The 21,754-nt window shown below is 43.0% G+C and overlaps 1 protein-coding gene across 7 annotated transcripts in view; it reads left to right on the forward strand.

Moving 5' to 3' along the window:
- The window catches only part of zmp:0000000846 (tenascin), an 89,787-nt gene that overhangs the window by 50,922 nt on the left and 17,111 nt on the right, over positions 1 to 21,754 (forward strand). For 2 of the 7 annotated variants that reach the window (XM_034709293.1, XM_034709294.1), the window contains exons 5-16: positions 1,859 to 2,408; positions 5,436 to 6,749; positions 8,628 to 8,891; positions 9,032 to 9,147; positions 11,060 to 11,213; positions 13,711 to 13,980; positions 14,953 to 15,138; positions 15,241 to 15,330; positions 15,551 to 15,814; positions 17,467 to 17,868; positions 19,180 to 19,878; positions 20,982 to 21,257. In XM_034709293.1, coding sequence (XP_034565184.1) covers positions 1,928 to 2,408; positions 5,436 to 6,749; positions 8,628 to 8,891; positions 9,032 to 9,147; positions 11,060 to 11,213; positions 13,711 to 13,980; positions 14,953 to 15,138; positions 15,241 to 15,330; positions 15,551 to 15,814; positions 17,467 to 17,868; positions 19,180 to 19,878; positions 20,982 to 21,257 — 4,516 coding nt within the window. In that variant the 5' untranslated portion in view covers positions 1,859 to 1,927. Of the gene's footprint in view, positions 1 to 1,858; positions 2,409 to 5,435; positions 6,750 to 8,627; positions 8,892 to 9,031; positions 9,148 to 11,059; positions 11,214 to 13,710; positions 13,981 to 14,952; positions 15,139 to 15,240; positions 15,331 to 15,550; positions 15,815 to 17,466; positions 17,869 to 19,179; positions 19,879 to 20,981; positions 21,258 to 21,477; positions 21,634 to 21,754 lie in introns of those variants that run through there. The other 5 variants (XM_034709298.1, XM_034709297.1, XM_034709299.1 and 2 more) reach the window with 4 other exon arrangements.

A 21,754-nucleotide genomic window follows, 5' to 3' on the forward strand; every position in this document is an offset into this window, starting at 1 on the left:
TTTTCTCTATTGATTGTTTTTGCATGCAGTGCTTACTCAGATCCTTTGGAAACTCAGCACTGAGTAATCCAAGGAGGCTTTCCCACGCTGAGGAAGAAGCCTGTCATTAGTTCTCCTCTGGCCTCCACAAATTATAGCGTTTTAGTGTCCAGCTCATGAAGTCATCAGAGAGTCGTGGGTGAGAAGGAAATCCCAGTGTATGGGATATACTCTGCAGCTCTTTATGTTATACATGTCGTTACATTAGAAACAGCTGATACTTCTCAACGATGTGTAGGGCTTCAAGGAAAGCAGTGGATGTGCCAAGACAACTGGACTCTGCATGTTAAAGCTTTTTCTATACTGCAGAATCCCCTGGTTATAAATCTTGGCAGTACAAACCCTGTTCTATAAGTTTAAAGACAATGAACAAAGCAGTCATGTCTTTGTTTACTGTAGACTTTTAAAAAGAGATGTTCTTTTTATGATAAGATCAGACACCTGGAGAAAAGAGGAATGGTAGGAGGCTGGGCGGGAGACACCGCTCTGTGTGCAGTAGAAGAAATGGACAGATGTTGCCGGTGTGTGTGAAACCGTTTAAGTTGAGCAAAAATAAAGTTCTTTGTAAACACACTAATATAAGCTGGAGATCATAGAACAGTTCATAAATAAACTAGGGATGCTCCGAAGCGACTCATTTCCAAGTTGTGCAAACTGATATTTGAATCCTGGCTGTTGTGAAGGTTTTCTGCTCCTGGTGAAGAATGAAAAAGAGACTTCTGCCAGCCGACAAGGTTTTTTAGTTTCTTTGCAAAGAAAAGGTCAATCAACACCCCAGGTGTCAGAATGAAGAAAGACCCCGAACATGGAGTAGAGTTGAACATTTATACCTGAGGAACGCCCCCTAAGGTATGCTTCACACCCTTTGTCTGCTGCAGGTATCAGCACCTGGACAGGGTTGTGTATCCAGGGGGGAGGTATAAGAGGTCTCAACATCACAATTTAAAACACAAAAGTACCTGGTATCTTGGTGAGAAAGCAGGAGGTGGGGCACCTCAAGCAGTCGAACACAAAGGAGTTGAAATTACAATTACATGGCTAACCAACTAATTAACTAACTAAAGGTAAGAAAACGCTCAGAGGGCGCAGACTTAGCCTGGAAGGTTGCGTGCCCAAATAGCAGGCGGCTCGGGCTCAATTCCAGCCTGCGGCCCCTTTCCCCACATGTCATTCCCCCACCTTCTCCCCCTTGCCTACGCTAGCCGCTGTCCTCTACTTGATCAATAAAGGTGTAAAAGCCCAAAAAATATAACTTCAAAAGAAAATGCTCAGAAAACAGTCAAAACGGACACAGAATCACAGAGTCTGCAGGTCAACAATGTCAAATTGATTTGCTGGGTGTGGCTAACACTTGCAGAGCTAGCACCACCAAACTTCAGTCCTCTTTATAATACACTGGCCCAGTCAAGTGGTAACATGCAAGTTTAACCAGACACAGCCTGTTTACAGCTGAGAAGAGCATCATACCTTTGTGGCAGTATCTATGGCAAGCTTAGACACAACTTATGACCAGCATTTTGGGCCTACAGTAATAATATTATTGATCATTTGTTCAACCGACTAGTAATTCTGCTGCCGACTAACAAGGATGACAACATTTGATCATTTCTGTAGGAACACTGAATGTAATCACACATGGTATACTTTTCTGCACACCTCTCCACCTCAACCTTCTTTTTGTATGACTTCAGTCTTGGACCTTATTCTAATGTTCCAGCTGTGGGCCACCATCTGATTGTTGGTTGTAGTTTGTGTCATTATAGTATAAGTATAAGCTCATCAAATCATCAATGGCATGTATATTTTTTCTGTTTTTCAGATCCTTCACCACCAGCCAAGACGGGCCTTTAATCAAGCTGAAATATATCCCACTATATCCACGTCTAGCATGGGTACAAGAGGCCTTCTGGGCTGCCTCCTCATCACCGCCGCTGTGATCAGCTCATCACACGCTGGGCTTGTGAAGAAAATCCTGCGGCATCGACGGCAGACTCTAACGCCCACAGATGAACACAACATCAGCCTCCCCAGCGCGGACCATCCTGTGGTTTTCAACCACGTCTACAACATCAACGTCCCTGCCAGCTCTCTGTGTGCAGTGAACCTGGACTCTCCAGAGAGCACGCAGCTGCTCCCCAATGATGCCCCGAACTCCCTGGGCGATGAAACCACTGAGCACACGGTGGATGGGGAGAACCAGATCGTGTTCACACATCGCATCAATGTACCACGGCGGGCCTGTGGATGTACCGATGACATGCCCGGCCTGAAAGACCTCATGAGCCGGCTGGAGATGCTGGAGGGAGAAGTGTCAGCGTTGAGAGATCAGTGCAGTGTTGACGGAGGCTGCTGCAGTGCTCAGGCTATAGGTAGGTGAGAGGAAGAGTTTACGGTAGACCATTTCTATGTAGGCTAAAGTGGCTGGGAACACTTAAGGCTGATTTACACTTCTGCGTCGCCCAGCAGGGGCTGGCGCGGACATGAGCACCACATACTTGTGTGTCGATGTGTCTGTGTTGCGCAGCAATTCCCCGCCGAAACCTTTAGGGCAGTGCGGTCTCTCTGATAGCCGGTCGCCTCCTTCCGGCCCCCCCGCTACGATCTCTGTTTACTTTTCCACAGCAGTTCAGAGCATGTTATGTTAATCTACAGCTGATACATGTTGCTGTTTATCATACAGACATGATTACATGAAGAATAGAGAGGAGGAGATGAAATGTACGGCAGGTGTGCGGCCGATGAGCGGGGATCCCAGAAGTGCTGTAAATGCTGTAAATACAATGCCACAGAGCGGACCAATCACAGGGCTTGCGGTCCGTGTCGATTCTACGCCTTGCACATTTTAGAGGAGGTTTCACGTCAGCTACATGCGTAGGCCTCTGCGTAGGTACAGGAGCTATGCTGACCTCCAGCGTAGGTTACGCCATTGATTCGATGCCGTAGTATAAATCAGCCTTTAGGAATTGTGACCATAAAGAACAACTATTCGGTGTGCTTTAAAAAGCCATACATGCCCAAAAACCTATATGAACCAGAAATACAATCTTAATTTGATCACACATTTACAAAGAGTGTGTGAGAATCAACCTGCTGTGCTGAGAGCAAGAGGACAAACATTTTACTAGATGTTTTTTTCGTTGTTAAAATGCATCCGTTCCCAAAAGTGACAGTAAACAAATATTTGTTTCCATCTTTAAAGACGGCACAAGCAGCAGAGTCCTCCCCGTCCCTCCTGTCACTCAGTGGGATGTAAATTCTTCTCCTCTAGACTTCATCCTGATCACCTTGTTGGAGGCTGTGATGCTGATCGATGTTGGGCACTTTTAAAATCAGAGAAGTGTTTTTCTGCTGCTTTGGTTGAGAAGATTTGACAGCCTGATTCAGGTCTGACTTTTCCCTCTGTGCCGCTACGTCGATCAAAAAGTGTGTTAGCATGGAAATATGCAATCTCAAATACAAGAAGGTCCCAGTTTTTCACATTAGTTTCAGAGGAAAAACATGCCTTGTTTGTATTTGGACTAATACAGTTTTACCATATTGGATATTTTGGCAGACGATACGTACCTTCATCATCCTGAAGATCCCAGCTAACGTAAACCCTGGTGTGAGGTTTCTCTACCTGACATATATCAGTCTACAGATTACAAACAGTGTGCTCAAATAATAATGTATAATTCTCAAGAGCTTCACTAACAATCCTCCTTAAACTGTATCAGTCTCCTGCAGCATGACGACATCTGTTCAGCTCATTTGCTGAGGAGTTCTTTGGAATCCAGTGTGTGGGTTTGATTCTCCCAACAACTCTGTTACCTTTTGAATGGGGCTTTGTGTGGCTCAGATGACACACAGACTCTGAATATCAATGACAGCGAGAGATTTTTTATTGTCCTCGCTGACCTTTTAGGCAGGCTGTTGAATAATAAAACCCTGGAGCGATTTAAATCCGTTTCACAAAGCAGTGAACTCCTGAACTTTTCGGGACACTGACCAGAGGAGCTTCCTGTTAAACATGACTGCAAACACACTTCACCCTGCGAGCTCACTACTCACATTTTTTTGTTTGGATTTTCTATCAAGTGGAACAAACATCATGTGGTCTCATACTTCGTTCAGCTATCAGGGAGGTGTTTGAAGTTTAAAGCATGTTTCAATGTGAATCAGCTGGTGTTGCTCACAGAGGAGACGCTCAGCTGAGTGACAGGTCTCCACGAGCGCTTTTTTTCTCCGCCGCCGGACTGATTATGACCCGGTTGACACCTGACCACATTCACATGCTAATTTTTCTCAATAAGAATGAGTAGACAGAAAACTGGACACTGTGAGTCTAAGACATGTTTCTGTTCAGTGCCCTTGTTGAAGTCTGAGCCTTCACTTTTATGACTGTATATCTGCAGAGATCATGAGCCTGCTCCACACGTTGATATTCAGCTTGTTTAACATTTTGAACACCTCAATACGATCCATAGCTATTCAATACTGTCACTTATACACATCGTGTTGTGAAGGAAAATTTGATTCAGGGGAAAAAACGCATTTGGCATCGTTTTTGACATGGAAAACTTTTACGTTTTTTTTAATGATTCATCGATAATTGATCGTTAACATTTCCAAAGATCAATCGTGGAAAATACTTGAAATTTACACCCCTAGTTTGCATTATCAAGACAAAAACTGTCGTCTCCTACTCCTCCTGCAAGCTCTTTACAGGAAGCACCTCTTCCCTAAACCTCACTAATGAATTTCAGTGAGTAAATCTACATCTCAAAGAGTCAGTTGTTTTACTTTCTTGCAAGTAAGAATGTACAAAAAATATAAAAGTACAACCAGAAGCTAGTCAGCGTAGCTCTAAAGGCTGGAAAAAGAGGAACTACAGCCAACTAAGAAATAGTCCTGGGGCACTGGTGGCCTAGTGGTCTAAGCGCCCCACATACAGAGGCTACAGGGGTTGCCGGTTCGATTCCCGGCTGGTCGACCATCTCCTGCATGTCTTCCCCTGCGCTCTACTCCCCACATTTCCTGTCTCTCTTCAGCTGTCCTATCAAATAAAGGCAAAAAGGCCAAAAATATAACTTAAAAAAAAAAGTCCTGCACAGAAGTAACCCTAAAACTTAACTCTGTCGTTTTGAATCTTTGCTTTTCGTTTTAAGGTTCTAGCTAACTGCTTGCTGCTTTATATCAACCATAGAAGTGAGTAGGAAAGTCGCTCTTATGATAAACCTCATCAAGCTGATTGGGTTTCATAAAGTCCCCAAAAATCTTGGCGTTGATTTGCTTCAGAATAACTCAACCACACCACCACAGATTCTTTCCACACGACTCTGCTCCAGTTGTTACACAAACAAGTCATCGATACAAAATGTCTTTACTCTCTCTCTCTCTCTCTCTCTCTCTCCCAGGTGACGTGGGAACCAAACCTTACTGCAACGGTCACGGAAACTACAGCTCTGAATCCTGCGGCTGCGTGTGTGAGTCCGGCTGGAAGGGCTCCAACTGCTCTGAACCCGAGTGTCCCAACAACTGCCAGGAGCGCGGCCGCTGCGTGGACGGAAAGTGTGAGTGCTTCAAAGGCTTCGGCGGAGAGGACTGCACTCTGGAGGTCTGCCCTCTGGACTGCGGGGAGTACGGCCAGTGTGTGGGAGGTGCGTGCGTCTGCTCCGAAGGTTACACCGGGGAAGACTGCTCGGAAACCAAGTGCCTCAACAACTGCCAAGGTCGCGGCCGCTGTGAAGATGGAGAATGCGTGTGTGAGGAACCCTGGACCGGCTTCGACTGCGGCGAACTCATCTGCCCCAAAGACTGCTACGACCGTGGACGGTGTGTAAACGGGACCTGCTACTGCGACGAAGGATTCACCGGGAAGGACTGCGGGGAACAAACCTGCCTCAACAACTGCAATGGAAACGGCTTCTGCGTGGACGGACGCTGCGTCTGCATCGCTGGTTTTAACGGGGAGGACTGCGCTCAGCTCACCTGCATCAACGACTGTAACGGCAGAGGAAGCTGCTTCAACGGGCTGTGCATCTGTGACACCGGATACCAAGGCGAGGACTGCAGCCAGCTGGCGTGTCTGAACAACTGCAACCACAGAGGCCAGTGCATAAACGGGCAGTGCTCCTGTGACGTTGGATTCCAGGGAGACGATTGCTCTGAGCTCTCCTGTCCCAGTAACTGCCTGAACAGAGGCCGGTGTGTTAACGGTCAGTGTGTGTGCGAGGAAGGCTTCGCTGGCGAGGACTGCAGCATCAAGACCTGCCCCTCAAACTGCTACGGGCGCGGCGAATGCATCGACGGACGGTGCGTGTGTCACACAGGCTTCACAGGTAACGACTGCGGCGAACTGAGCTGCCCGAACAACTGCCAGAACCGCGGGCGCTGCGTCGATGGACAGTGTGTGTGTGACGAAGGCTTCACAGGGGAGGACTGCAGTCAGAAAGCGTGTCTCAACGACTGCCTGGGCCGCGGTTACTGCGTCGACGGGGAGTGCGTCTGCAATGACGGATACACGGGAGAAGACTGCTCCGTGCTCGCCTGTCCGAGCAACTGCAACAACAGGGGGCGCTGCATCAACGGGAAGTGTGCGTGCGAGAGCGGATACGAAGGAGAGAGCTGCTCAGAGCTGAGCTGTCTCAACAACTGCCAGGACAAAGGGCGCTGTGAGAACGGTCAGTGCGTCTGTGATGAGGGATACATCGGAGAGGACTGCTCAGAAGGTAAGAGCTCAGATTACTCAAACCAAAACACTCACATACACAGTGAAGAAAAGGTTCACAGACTCAGTGCTGTTGCTATCTCAGCCTCTCTTCCCCTCAGATTGTTTTTGTTTGAGACCCCACTCAAAGACCAGAAGGGGAATACTTCCTACTGTTCACGACAGCTGATTGACTCAACAGATTTATTGTCATGTAGTCAAACAAAGAGTAAAACTGGACTCTGCTACTGAAACAAACTCTGACCCGCTGACCCCTCACGTCTTATATTCTGTACCCACTTTTGGCGTCTTAAAGACTCTGGTAATGTAAATGTAATGTGTAATCAAGCTTCAACAAAAATCTGAGTGAAAATAAACATCCCCAACTATGAAAAAACTCTGTTCAAAAACAGCTTATTTTACAGGTCAGAGCATTTCTCAGGACTGTGTGGGCGTGGCCTAACTCTTTGATTGACAGGTCAAGAGAGAGTTCACAGCCTGCATGTTTGAGCCGTCTGACTCTGAATCTAAAGACATCAAAACTCCAGAATCTGAAAATTATTCATTTCAAATGGTCTCTAAGTGCTGAGTCACAAAATACTTCACAATCAGGACTTGTTAGTTTTATCACTCCGTAGTCTCCGGGGCATCAGGACCATGGGACGCCCGGCGCAGCGGAGGCTGAAGTGTAGTATGTGCACGCAGAGGAGCTCGGCTCCAGGTGTCAAACGGAGCTGTTTGGGGAAAGTAAGTGGACCAGTCCTGGGGAAAGTTAGTGAACCGGTCCGGAGCATATGAGTGAGTGAACCGAGTATATGTGGGACTGCTTTAGCCACTCGGCCTCGGCCCATCTCAACCGTGTCCCAAAGACAGCTACACAGACAGATTACAGACAGTACGTGATTAGCAAACAAGCTAACAGCTAAGACAACACTGAGGGGAGCTGGCTGAGACGTCAGGAGATGGTCTGAGCAGGAGCGGAGTAGTTTTGTTGAACATGTGTGCACGTGACTCAGTGTTTCATTTCTGATTGGTTGGATATTTATTACATAATAATTATCAGGTTAAACCAGCGCCCTTAAAACCCAGTGTGAAAACGTGTTAAAAAACGTAACTGAACATATTTGAAAATGGATCGAAGTTGAGTTCTAATATTTTGATATAGTTTTAGTATTTACATATGGTCTGAAATATCATAGGTAGAACGAATTTGTCGAGAGGCTTTAAAGGCTCTTTTCTGTTCATATGCTTAGACGAATGTCGCTTTTTAATCCTGTAGGAAGTGCTCCCTTTTACAAGTGCATTTTCAGTTGTTTGCTGACAAAAAGGCACCTTCACACAATAAAAAATCTACTGTGAATCGTCCACCCTGTGGTGTGGATCGAGTATCTCCTCTTGGTCTCCACTGTGGAGTGTTTGAGACTTGTATTCGCCTGTTAGATGGTCTCTGATTTTGCTCCACAGTCTAAACTCTCTCCTCTTGGCGTGGTCAGTCTTGAGAATCAGATTTAAACTCATTGAGGCAGTCAGGATAGAAAGCTCCGTTCAGTTCATTGTGGAAACACAAAAGAAGGATTGGCAGTTCTTGAGTCCTGAATGTTTCCATGTGTCAACTGGATGTCCTATAAAAGCAAACACACAGTGATGTCATTTCCTCCCGTTCTCACAGTTCACTCACCCAGCTTCTTTAGAGGAACTATTCTCGTGGATATAAAAAAAGAGAGTTTGTGTATCGCCGTTGTCTGCTCTGTGTTCGCACATTTCCTTGGCAGCTCGTCACACCGCAGCCAGATGTGGCTCTGCAGTTTGCATCAGCTCCGCATGGTGGATTGAGGGCATGAGAAAGAGTCCAAGACAACACCCACAGTCCTCTTTTTTTAATGCCTTTTTTTCTTTCCAGTGTCTCCTCCAAAGGACCTGACAGTCAGCGAGGTCACCAGTGAAACCGTGGACCTGGCTTGGAGCAATGAGATGTTGGTGACGGAGTACCTTGTGACGTTTGTGCCCACCAGTCCAGGTGGTCTCCTTCAGGAGTTCACCGTCACAGGAGACAGGACTGCTGCCACGGTCAAGGAGCTCGAGCCTGGACTGGAGTACCTGATCAGTGTGTACGCTGTTCTGAGTAACAAGAAGAGCGTTCCCATCAGCGCCAGGGTCGCCACAGGTACATCAGCTGTCTCTGTGCTGCAGGAGTAATAACACAACAAACACTGTAGTTTAATTTTCAAACAAACACGGGCTAAAAGAGGTGAAGTGTATCCATCTGTGGGAATAACTTCTACTTTTCTGTTTCCATCCGTCCAGCTCTTCCTCAGCCGCAGGGTCTCATATTCAAATCAGTGCGAGAGACCTCGGTGGAGGTGGTTTGGGACCAGCTGGACTTCCCCTTTGATGGCTGGGAGATCTATTTCCGCAACACGGTCAGTTTGCCGCCCCCTAAGGCTTTCCTTTGGATTTTATTAACCGACAGGGGAAAAAGTGAGAGGTGATAAGCTCTGCCTGCTTATTGGAAGTCTCAGCAAAACATGGATTTATTTCAGTGCAGACCATTAAAATTGCTCTGACGTATGGAAAACCTCATCGAGGGCGCAAGTCTGGAGCTGCGGGTAAATCCGCCGCCCCGGACTCCGAGCCAGGAATTCAGTGAAAGTAAACGAGTGTGCCAACTGATAAGTTTTTCAGCTGCTGCAGAGTTTGTGCCACTTTTTTTAATATGTTGTCCTTTTTTGAACTCCACTTTCATTTTGATGATGGGCTGTGTGTGACATCAGTTCTGTCAGCGGCGAGTTGCTTCGGTTATCAGTCCTGCTGCACATTTTCTGTGCTGCGTTAGATGATGACTATTACGTAATGCAGATTGATGTGTCATCAGAGCTCAATTTGATGCATGCAGCAGCGCTTTATAAGTTCTGGTTTCTGACGAGTCATTGAAGGAGAAAGAGTTTCCTGTGTTGTTTTATCAGCAGCATTATTAGCATGAAGTTTTAAAGTTAAAGACAATATACAATCATTCAAAGGAATACTCATATTATTAAAGAATACCTGTTAAAGTTTCTTAAATTCAAATTAAGCCAGAAGTTATTGTCATATTATGTTATTTAACATATTTTCTGCTTAAAATATCATGACAGCATTTCCTCTGTTTATCAGCTACTTCTTTTTTAATTTTTAATTTAATTCATATTTTTTATCATTACTATTTTGTATTTATTCATTTATTTATTTATTTTATTACCCCAAATTATAATACAGCAGCACAACTCTGACTGGACAAGGGTTAACACACTGACTCACAAACAAAAAGAGAAAAACAAACAAATAAACAAACAAATAAACATATGATAACATACTACAGGACAAGACTTAGGGACCAAGGAATGCAGTATACATATTGCTGAGTGCATATTTCCAAAAAAACGAGAGACATTTTAAAAATTGTAACATTCATTTTCATTCAAAATTGAGTTTTTACTATTTTAAACCATTAATTTACTATTTTTTATTTTTCAAACTATTATTTTACTACTTTTTACCATTATAAACTCATTATTTTACTACTTTTTACTATTTTTAAACTATTATGTTACTATTTTTTACTAGTTTTAAACTTTTTTTTATATATATATCATGTTCTTAACCTTACATCTGGATTGTTGGGTGGGTTCGGGGGTGTGGCTGCAGTTGGGATTAGGATGACGGAATGAAGGTGGCTTCTTTTTCTTGAATTTGTAATTATTTTTATTTTATTACTACCATTATTATTTTAATGTGCAGCCCTTTGGTTTACAATACAATTGCATGAAAAGTGCTTTACAAATAAAGTCTGATTGATTGATTGATATAAACATAAAAAGGAATAATAATACACTTCCTATCTGAAGATAGAAGACACCATTCTTATGTTTTTCAGTAAAACTGAAGCCACAGTCAGCACTTAGTTTTATTTAGACAGAAAATATTTAAAAAAACCTAAAAAACAGGGTCCCTACACACCTGTAAATAATGCAGGTATGTGCTTAACTACATGTGTCTGCTCTGTGTCAGCACTTTTAGTTGAAATTATCATTTTTACCTCAGCTAGTTTCATATTTGCAGATATTAAAGAGGTATTAATTTTCTCTGAACTCAGCAGGAAAGTGAGAAGTGTTTATTTCCCCATAATGAGCGTTTACTCAGACTTGTTAAATCACTGTCATGCTGGGTGTCGACTTAAAGCTATTGCAGTCAGTCTGATTACTCGCCTGAGCCTGAGTTTCTAACAGTAGTCTCGTGTGCTGTGAGAGTTTCCTTCAGTGTTAAATTAACACCAACTTCTCCGTTATGTTTTCACAGAAAGAAGAAAATGGAAAAGTCTTCAGCGCGCTGCCGTCCTCACAGAACCAGTTCGTCCAGTCAGGCCTTGGACCAGGACAGGAGTACGAAGTCTCCATCAACGTCATGAAGAACGACACCCGAGGACCCCAAACGTCCAAAAGAGTCACGACCAGTGAGTTCCATCCTGTAAAGTCACTCTTCATGGAGTTAATGTGCGGCATTACTGATGTTTAAGAGCAACCATCTGCTGCTAAATATCAGTTTCACATGATGTGTCGTTTTCCTGCTCTCACTGCTATCCATTAGCAGTTTGGTAGGAGATGAAAAATCACAGAGGAAAGAAAAAACACATTAATGTCAAAGACAGAAATTCCACGATGAAAAGAGGAGTAAGAACAGGAAATCCCCGCCGGCCCTCCGTAGTTCCATCAAACACATTTAAGCTTAAGAGCAATCACTCAGGCGCATTGAGTCTCAGTCGAGCATGACCGTGGAATAGCTTTGTTTTCACTTTCACTCAATCTTACTCTTAGCTCTTCTGCCTCACTCTTAGTTTTATTGCAGTGTTGCTCCATACGTTACTTTGTGAAATGCGTCCAGTTCCTTATGCAATGGATTTAACACGCCAGGCACCGCGACTTTCACTGTGCATGGAAAAACCATCAGTTTTACAAGTCTCTGTCGGTGGTGGATTCCCCGCGGGTCTCACACCATTTCACGTCTGAGGTCATTTATTTGTGCAGGCTGAGGTATATCGCTGCACTACTCACACAGTTTTAGCCCCAGAGGTTGCCTTATCAAGACTCAAACACGTGAAGAAGAGATTCTTCCTCTGTGTGCAAAACACTGAAAATGTGTCAGGTCGTAAACATAACTTGGGAAAAAAAGGATAACCCATAAAGTTTTACATTAACCCTCCCCGGGTGGATTCACTTTACTGCTTTGTCTTATGAGGGAGCCTGTTTTATACTCAACATATGCAACATGTCAGAGAAAAACAGCAAGAGGGCAAACGTTTGGTCTTAATCTTAGTCTTACACAATGTAGCTCAGATGTTTCTCTTTTTCTTGATTCATTTGGGAATTCATAAACTTTCACCGTAGAAAGAGAAATAATGATAACTTTATTTATATAGCACCTTTAAATACAAATGTTTACAAAGTGCTTTGACAAACAAGGCATGCCAGGATTCGGATGACAGAATAAACCTTTAACAGATAGACAGGAGTGAAGAAGTTCTAGCAATGCAAAACACAAAACTCAATGCAAAAGGTTAAAAAGAATAAACACAAATTAAACAGAATAAAGTGAAGAAACAGTAGAACAATAAATCATTGTTATAGGGTTAAAAAACATATTAGAAATAAATGAATGAATAAATAAATAGATAGATAGATAGATAGATAGATAGATAGATAGATAGATAGATAGATAGATAGATAGATAGATAGATAGATAGATAGATAGATAGATAGATAGATAGATAGATAGATAGATAGAGGACAACAAGGGGTGCTGGTGGCCTAGCAGTCTAAGCACCCCACATACAGAGGCTATAGTCCTCGTCACAGAGGTCGCCAGTTTGACTCCTGACCGCGATTATGTCCTGCATGTCCTCCTCCACTCTACTCCCCACATTTCCTGTCTCTCTTCTGTCCTGTCATAATGCCAAGAAGCCCCCAAAAAATATAACTTTAAATGAAGGACAACAAAAAGACATGAATTCTACTCACAATGATGAAAACTCTGCAATGGTTGAGAGGATCTTTGCAGAAACATCCCTCCTTTGGATCAAATAAGGAAAACCATGAGAGTGAAAAACTTCTGAAAATAGGTGTTTATGGTTCCTGAGATTAATACTACTACCATGTGCTAAATTTGCTTCAGCTAGCAGACAACTAGCCTAGCTTAGCACAAAGACTGGGAACAGAGGTAACAGCTAGCTTGACTCTATCCAAATTATTGACTTCATATAACGGTTGAAAACAAGTATCCAACTCCTCACGTTGTACAAAAGTGAAACCAAAACACCCCCACATCATCTTGCGCTGATATCTTGCCCTGGGGATGTTGCAGTAGTGATTGGCTGGTGTATTGATGTCCCTCATGGCAGGGTAGTCGACAGAGTAACAGATTCTTGTCTTGTTAGAAGCCGATACTCACTGCAATGGACAGTTTAATCACTCTTGTGTGAGTGTTTGTTGTGTTTCCTCTCACTGTTCCTCCTCTACTCTGATAATCAGGTGCACAAAGCGCTGCAGGAGACTCATTTGTCATCAGACCTTTCATTCAGGTCGTTTCCTCCATCTTTTTATTCAAAGTTAAAGAAAAGGTCTAGAAGCATCTGTAAACTCACTCATGAAGACATCACACAGTGTCTTGTTTCTTTACTGGTATCAGTTGCGACTTGATGGAAATATATCCTGGACGGGCACAATCATTTCCCAGAGTCTTGTTGTCGTTGAGAGGTCTCCAGACAACCGAGGGAGACTCCAGGAAGTCATTGTGGTCATATAACTGAAACCCAACTTTTATTATATTCTACAGTAGCAGGCGAAAAAGAGATCAAGGACACCTTCTCAAAATGTCACACTATTCCTTTTCCAGTTCTTCCTAAGGGGTGACTAGATAACATTTGTTTACCTCAAGATGTCTGCTCCTCCTCTCAGAGATCGACGGCCCCCAGCAGGTGGAGGTGAAGGACGTCACAGACTCTTCAGCCCTGGTCGGCTGGTCTCGGCCGGTGGCTGCCGTGGACGGAGTCACTCTTTCTTACGGGCCCAGCTACGACCCCTCAGATAACACCAGTGTGGAGGTTCCCCCTCCGGACAAGCAGTACAGCATCGACGGTCTGAAACCGGACACTGAGTACAGAGTGTCGCTCATTTCCAAGAGAGGAGACGTCAGCAGTGATCCCGTCACAACCACGTTCACCACAGGTAAGCCTCTCAAAGCACTCAGGTTTAATTATGTATATTCATTATTTTGAATCTCTGTGAAGCCTTATCCTGCTGGCCTGCAGTCACACACACTCTAATGAGTTTACAGTCTGTGCAGTCTTGCAATCTATATAGTTATATGCTTCTTTACAGCCTTTTTTTAATCTTTCTGCACGTAAGATGGATTGTGAGTTACACTTAAGACATTTAAAATATGAAAGGGTGAGATATTGGGTCAGAAAAACGACTTACTAATGTGTATAGGGAAATTCAGCTAAGAGAGAAGAGGTGCAGTATGTCCACAGGGGGCGCCAAAATCAACACAACAAAAATTACTGACAGGAGCTTTAAATGTGATCGTGTACAACCTATTGCTTTCAGGTTAAGTGCTCTGATTTTTGGACTAAAAAAAACACAAGTTTATTTCATTTATTGATTCATTTATTATATTTTACTTTATCTTTATTTTATTTTAATTTATTCATTTTGTTCTGTTTAATTTGATCTAATTTAATTTTACATAATTTTATTTTCCTTTATTTCATTTTGTTTTATTTTATTTTCCATTATTTTATTTCACCTTATTTTTCTTTATTTAATTAACATTTTCTTTTTCTCATTTTATTTCACTTTACTTTAATTTATTTCACTTTATGTTATTTAATTTTATTTCACCTTACTTTACTTTATTGAATTTAATTTTTCTTTATTTAATTTAATTTTACTTTACTTTAATTTATTTCACTTTATTTTATTTTAATTCATTTCACTTTATTTTACTTAATTTAATTTAATTTAATTGTATTATATTTTATTTCACTTTATATTACTTATTTTTATTTTATTTTATTTTATTTTATTTTATTTTAATGAACAGCTTGTAACACTGTCAAGCATGGGGAAAGCCAATGAGACTGAATGTTTATACCATAGACTGTTTCTGTAAATGGTTTTAAAATGTGTTTTCTGTAGCCCTGGACGCCCCCCAGGACCTGCAGGTTGTGTCCCAGACAGACAACAGCATCTCTCTGGAGTGGATGAACAGTCTCTCTGATGTCAGCAGCTACCTAGTCAAATACAGTCCCATCTCTGGAATGAGCCACAGCGAGGATCTGGTCCCACGAGGACCAGGAGACTCCACAAAAATGACGATCAACAGTAAGGCTCAACAAGATGTATATTAAAGTGAATTATCTCCACTCACAAATCCAGTTAGTCATACATGGTGGTCATTTTTCCATCTTTGCCTCCGTACGTCAGGGCTCAAGCCAGGGACGGAGTATGGGATCGGTGTGACGGCTGTGAAGGAAGAGAGGGAGAGCCTTCCTGCGACTACGAATGCAGCAACTGGTGAGAACCGCGGCCTCACAGCTGTGCAAACACTCGTCCTTCACACTGCTTCATAAAAACACACAGACAGGGAAGTGTGTTGATACAAGCAGGGTGATGAAATGAAACTAACAGGGAGAAAGTGATTTGTGATTTGGGCGAAGCGTTACAGAAACGTAAAAACATCAGAGTGTGAAATTTACGATCGGTCTGTTTAACACTTATTCTTCTCCTCTGTCAGACATCGATCCCCCCACAGATTTCGAGGAGGCGGAGTCCACAGAGACCTCGCTCACCTTGAGGTGGCAGAAACCTGAGGCCAAGGTCAGCTTGTACAGGCTGGTGTACGTCTCCGGAGACGGACAGGTGGAGGAGGCGGAGATCCCGGCCACGGCGACAAGCCACGTCCTGTCCAGCCTGACTCCTGGGATGAGCTACAGCTTCACTTTGGCTGCAGAGCGGGGTCACAAGAGGAGCTCACCTGTGACACTGTCTGCATCCACAGGTGGGTGGAGAACAACTTAACCGAAATATGACACAAAGTGAAGATAACACGTCTTAGAAGCAGGATGAGAAATCATTCTAAGGGGCAAACTTTTTCATCAAATCCCAATTTTTTCCCCCTTATTTATGTTCAAGTTTCAGCACATAGGGATATGATTATATATATTCTTTAATGCAAGTCTTCTGGTATTCATTTGGCACAATTAGATTAATGTACACACACATTTTGAGTAAATCCTGAAGATCTTCCTGACATCAAATCATACTTTTGATCAGTTTTTCTGATGATGAGTCTTTCCAACATTTCAGATTTTCTCCAAAAGCTTAAAAGATAAGAAGACATCTCATTGATTTGTCATTTTATGTTAATTAAAAACAGAATAATTAACAGTTAACTCTCTTTACGTAGTACCAGGTCTGAACTAAGTCATCACAAACACATAAATTGTGTTTCCTGCTGCTGCTGCTTCTAGGGGTGTAACAATTCATCTACTACATCGATGTATTGATTTATATTCCTATGTCCGACTACATCGATCTGTGCTCGGCAAGCTGGCCTTCAGGACGACATTTATCGATCTAACAGCGTTTTAAAAGGTAATAAATCGATTGTATTGATACTAGGAAATAACACATTGGATTTAAACACGGCAGACTTTATATGGATGTGTTTTTTTTACACTTTTTAATCATAAAGACGTTAAATGTTACTCAATTGAGGCTGCCTGTCTGTGACTTCCTCGCCACGCGCCAGCAGACAACAAAACATAGCATGGCGGATGACAGAGGAGAAGCCAGGGAGCGAGAAGTTATCAAGCCACCATTGCGGTCCAGCGTGTGGAAACACTTTGGCTTTTGCAAAGACAGAGATGTTCTAAATAAGTCGCTCGCTGTTTGTAGGATATGTAAAGGTCAAGTAAAGTACCACAGCACGACAAATCTATCCAGCCACCTACTAGGGCGCCATGGGATTTCACACAACGCCGGCCATCCAGGCACCTCTTGCAGCGTTTCTGCAAGGTAACATCAGCTCTGCAGAAGCCTCAGGCCTCGCCAGCATGTTTAGTCAGAGACGAGGACAAAACTCGGCTCGGGCCAAAAACATCACGGCAACAATTGCCAAGTTTATCTGCAAAGACATGTGACCCTACAGTGTGAAGCTAGGACTGTCCAGTATCAAAGTATTGATATCTACGATTCGGATCGTATCTTAATGAACCAATATCGTCCTTTAATCGTATCGGCAACCATGAATTATGATCCGAATCGAACCGTTGTTAAAAAGAATCGTTACACCCCTAGCTGCTTCACATTAAAAGCCTTCAATAGGCAAGAAGTTAAGGGACTTTTATTGTGAAGCAGATGCAGTGAGCACTTCCTGTCTGACATAGAGGTTTGGGTTAGATATGATTGATCAGAGATGTGTCTTAAAACACAACAACTATTTGTGACATGCATCTTTGTGGCAAGTCAGTTTTGCTCGCCCTAGAAACAGATTTGTTCAACTGGACGAAGATTGAAGTTGAACAGATTCCAGCTTCCTCTCTTGGATTCTTGGATTCCTCTCTTACTGCAAACACTAATGTTAAACATGATATGCCCTTACACCTAACTGATGCTCTCTTGATTTGTGCCTTTTTGTTTTTCTTGTAGCCTCTTTCACATTTTATTTAGCTGACTCAGATGACCGCGAGCTAGCGACTCCTACAGGCACAGAGGACAATGTCATTAGCTTTTCAAATTTAGACCCCTCTGAGTCCCAGCTCTCTGGGACGGAGGAGCCTGAGGACGAGCATGGACCGCTGACTATTTCAGGCATCACGCCTGAAGGATTTGACCTCTCATGGAATCTGAACGCTCACGCTGTCCATGATAGTTTCACAGTAGAGTATAAAGACGCTCGGCCATTATCAGACGTGAGAGAGATTCAACTTCCTGGAAATGCCACTGGGTCTAGAATCGATGGCCTCAGGGCATCAACAGAGTATCGAATAAAACTCTTTGGAATAAGCGGTAGCCAGAGATCTGCGCTACTTGAAGCTGTTGCAGTCACAGGTATAAGTTCTTTTTGAGACCAAATTTTCATGGAGATAGTTTGGCTTTGTTCAGACTGCAGACCCTCTCTCGTGTTTGGCATATCAGGGTTTTATCTCTAAGTGTAGGCAGCAAGACAACACGTTAAATGCACATCAGACCCTAGGAGGCTGAATTAATGCACCTTCATTCAGACTTCTACAGACGTCTCACTTCAGACACTTCTGTGAGTCACAACATTTCATGCAAGAACTACTAGAGTTACAGAAATGCATCAGAGCAGGTGAGCAGAACCATGCCTTTATCGTTGCTGCACCAAGACTTGACAGAAAGTACAACCTCAGGCAAAGCTGCTTCATCAGAGTACATGCAGAAGTCCCTGATGGGTGCATTGGTACCTCTCCAATATCTGCAAGGACAATGTTAACTCCTAATTTGATCAGCAAACCTGAATTGTTGCAGTCTGAACAAAGCCTCTGACCCGTTTATTTAATGTCAGTCTTCTTCCTTTTGCACAGAGGTCAAACTATCACTGACATTAGAGCAGCAGAATGATTTGCATGTTTATTCTTAAGCCTGAGATTCCAAGAAAGCAACATTCTTGTCATCTGCATATCATTTGTAATGCCACAAACCTAACAAAGGTAGTTGCATCTACACAAAACCTCATCCTCATCTCATCCTTCATCCGCTGAGGCTTCAGAGCTTCAGAAAAATGTTGCTTCAAAAATCTCAAATACGTGAAGAAATCTGCAGCTGGAGCTTTTTGTCCCTCACTTTAATGCCTTCAAACACGAGGGGTGATGGTAACACTGGCTGTCCCAATTTCTTCCTGCATTTGACTTTTAAATGCAGCAATTTTTTCTCTTTGAAAGCCTGCGCTCTCATTTCATCCTCATCACTCGCCGTCTTCAGTCCCATTTACACAATTAAATTGTTCTCTCGGCAGTGAGAGAAAATGACAAGATTACACACCAGCCGCATGTCAAAACAAGTGACTCTTTGAAACAGTCTCTCTTCAGAACAGCAGCAACAAAATGGCTGTGCATGGCTTCACCATCATTTTGAAGATGACTGAGTACTTCCACCTCGGTGGACTACTCAGGAACTTCAAAAGTTAATGGCGCTGACTCAGGTGTCATTAATGCCTCAGCTGCTGCTCGGTATGAATCATCACTCTGGAGAAAGTTTGATGACAAGATGAAGGAGAAAACTCTCTGACTTTAGAACAGTATGCTCATTTTAACGAGGTGTCTTCTTCACAGGTTGATTTTCAAACATCAGAAGATCTGGTAACAAATCCATTTATTAACCTTCTTTTATTCACTGTAGCAACCGAGCCTACCTCAGCTGATGTTCTCATGCTGAGCATCAAAAATGCATCAACAACCCCACAAACTCTGGAAACTCAGACCCCAGAGAGAGAATCCCTGAACTCCAAGGCCCCTCCCACTGCAACGACTCCACCCATATCAAACACGCCTCCTCTTTCAGAGGCCCCTCCCACTGCAACGACTCCACCCATTTCAAACACGCCTCCTCTTTCAGAGGCCCCTCCCACTGCAACGACTCCACCCATTTCAAACACGCCTCCTCTTTCAGAGGCCCCACCCACTGCAACAACTCCACCCAGTTCAAACACGCCTCCTCATTCAGAGGCTCCTCCCACTCCTGATTCTGATTCTGAAGTGATGAGCTTCGGGGCTGAGCCTGAGAGCTCCGGGGCTGAGCCTGAGAGCTCCAGGGTCGAGCCTGAGAGCTCTCTCCTGAACTCTCTGGGAAACCTCACAGCAAATGTTTCCTCCACCGGTGTAAGCCTGAGTTGGTCAGCGCCTGATGAGGTGTTTGATAACTTTTCGGTGGAGGTCAGCGATCAATCACAGGCAACAAAAACTCATGTGATCTCACTGCCGGGAGGTGAGAGGAGAGCTGAAATTGAGGGTTTGGCCCCTTCTACACAGTATAATATAAAATTACAAGGCCTGGTGGAAGGGAAGAGATCTCTTCCTCTCCAAGCTTTTGTCACTACAGGTACATGGAGCTTCTGTTTCATCACAAATCATCATCACATCCTTTCATTTCAATGCTTTGAGTGTTTCAGGATGCCTGCATGGTTATTTTGTGTTCCTCAGATGGTTGATATTCAAAACAACTCTCTATTATTTCATATTTTCCTCAGCTTTACTTCAAAAAAGTCCTGATATTACAAGACATTTTTTTCAAGCCATTATGAGGAGAGACAGTAGGGATATTTTGAGGTGGAATTATTTTATTAATTAAATTATTTGATTAATTTAATTAATAATGTGACATTTCATTAAGAAAAATGTTATATTTTAAGGTTTAAGAAAGATTTTTTTGTCAATTTTTTTTATATATAGATATTCAAAATAACTCTATTATTCCATATTTTTTCAGCTTTACTTCCCAAAAGTCCTGATATTACAAGACATTTCTATTTTTTTAAGCTAATGTGATTTTGATGAGAGAGCAGGGATATTTTGAGGTGAAATAATTTAATTAATTAAATTATTTAATTAATAATGTAGAGATTTAATACAATTTTTTGTTATATTTTAAGGTTTAATTCACCTTTTTTGCATCAAATATCCCTTAAAACTCGTCACTTAAAAAAAGAGGATGGTAAAATATTTTTTTAAGTTGCAATAACATATTTTGAAAAACAGGTTAAAGATATGTTGATTTTAAAGTCATATTTTTGGGGCTTTACACCTTTAATTTATAGAGGAGAGGTCAGTGGATAGTGTAGGAAACTGGGAGAGAGTGGGACATGTAGGAAAGAGGCTGCAGACTGGATTCAAACCCGGGCCACCCGCTACATGGGCGTGCAACTTAACCATTAGTCTAAGTCCGCACCCAGATATGTTGATTTTAAGTCATGTAGGATGTTTTAAATCATCACCTTTTCCTAGGATCTCTAAAATAATTCTCCAAATTTTATATCTTTTTTCTCTAGTGAGTCAATTTCTTTCCCTTTAATCCTGAAATCTTAGACTTTTCTTCTCTACCTCCTCTCTCTAAAATCTGTGCTGTACTGTACGATAATATGACAATCATTTTTCCAAACAGTCTATCCCTTCATTTGACCCCACTCTGATCTGTCTATCCACCAGAGGAGCTGAAGCCCATGGTGGTGAACCTCACCATCTCTGACAAAACATGGGACGGCTTCACTGCGTCCTGGATCCCCAGCAGTGGGGACTTTGAGAGCTTTGTGATTGAAGTAACAAACTTGGAGAATTTCGCAGAGAGCCAGAACCTCACTGTGTCCGGAGACGCTCTCAGCCTGGGCATCTCCGGGCTCAATCCCAACACCAGCTACATGGTTGGTGTGTTTGGGATGCATGAGGGCTCCTACCTTGAACCCCTGTACATTGAAGCAACCACAGGTACCTGCAACGTGCAGAGTTGCAGTCCTTTAAATCTCTCACTTTCTATCTTTCCTTCACTTGATCCTCTTTTGTCCATCTCACATTGGAGTGTCCACACCTCGCTGCATGAAATGAGAACAGAATAATAACCTAATTTCTCTTTTATTACCACTGTCCAACGAGGAACTGTACCGCTTCATCTTAACCAACATGCCATGAACCATTCTTTACCCTCCAGCCACTGTTTCTGTCTCGCTGAGAGAGGGCAGAGTGATGAAATCACATCACTGAACTGCTCAGATGCCCCCTCAAATGTTCACCCTTACTCCCCCCCCGAACTGCTCCCTCCATCCCAGTTACCAAAGTGCATGAAGCCCCCTCCCCCATCCATCCCTCCCCCTACCATCCCCTGCATCGTGGTGAGGTTTGACGCTGATGTGCTGCAATGATTGCAAAAGCAAAACCAATAACTCTCACTCTCACACGCCCGTCACACCATGACAGCGTGACCATCT

Source organism: Notolabrus celidotus, chromosome 19 (assembly GCF_009762535.1).
Source record: "Notolabrus celidotus isolate fNotCel1 chromosome 19, fNotCel1.pri, whole genome shotgun sequence".
Lineage (NCBI taxonomy): Eukaryota > Metazoa > Chordata > Actinopteri > Labriformes > Labridae > Notolabrus > Notolabrus celidotus.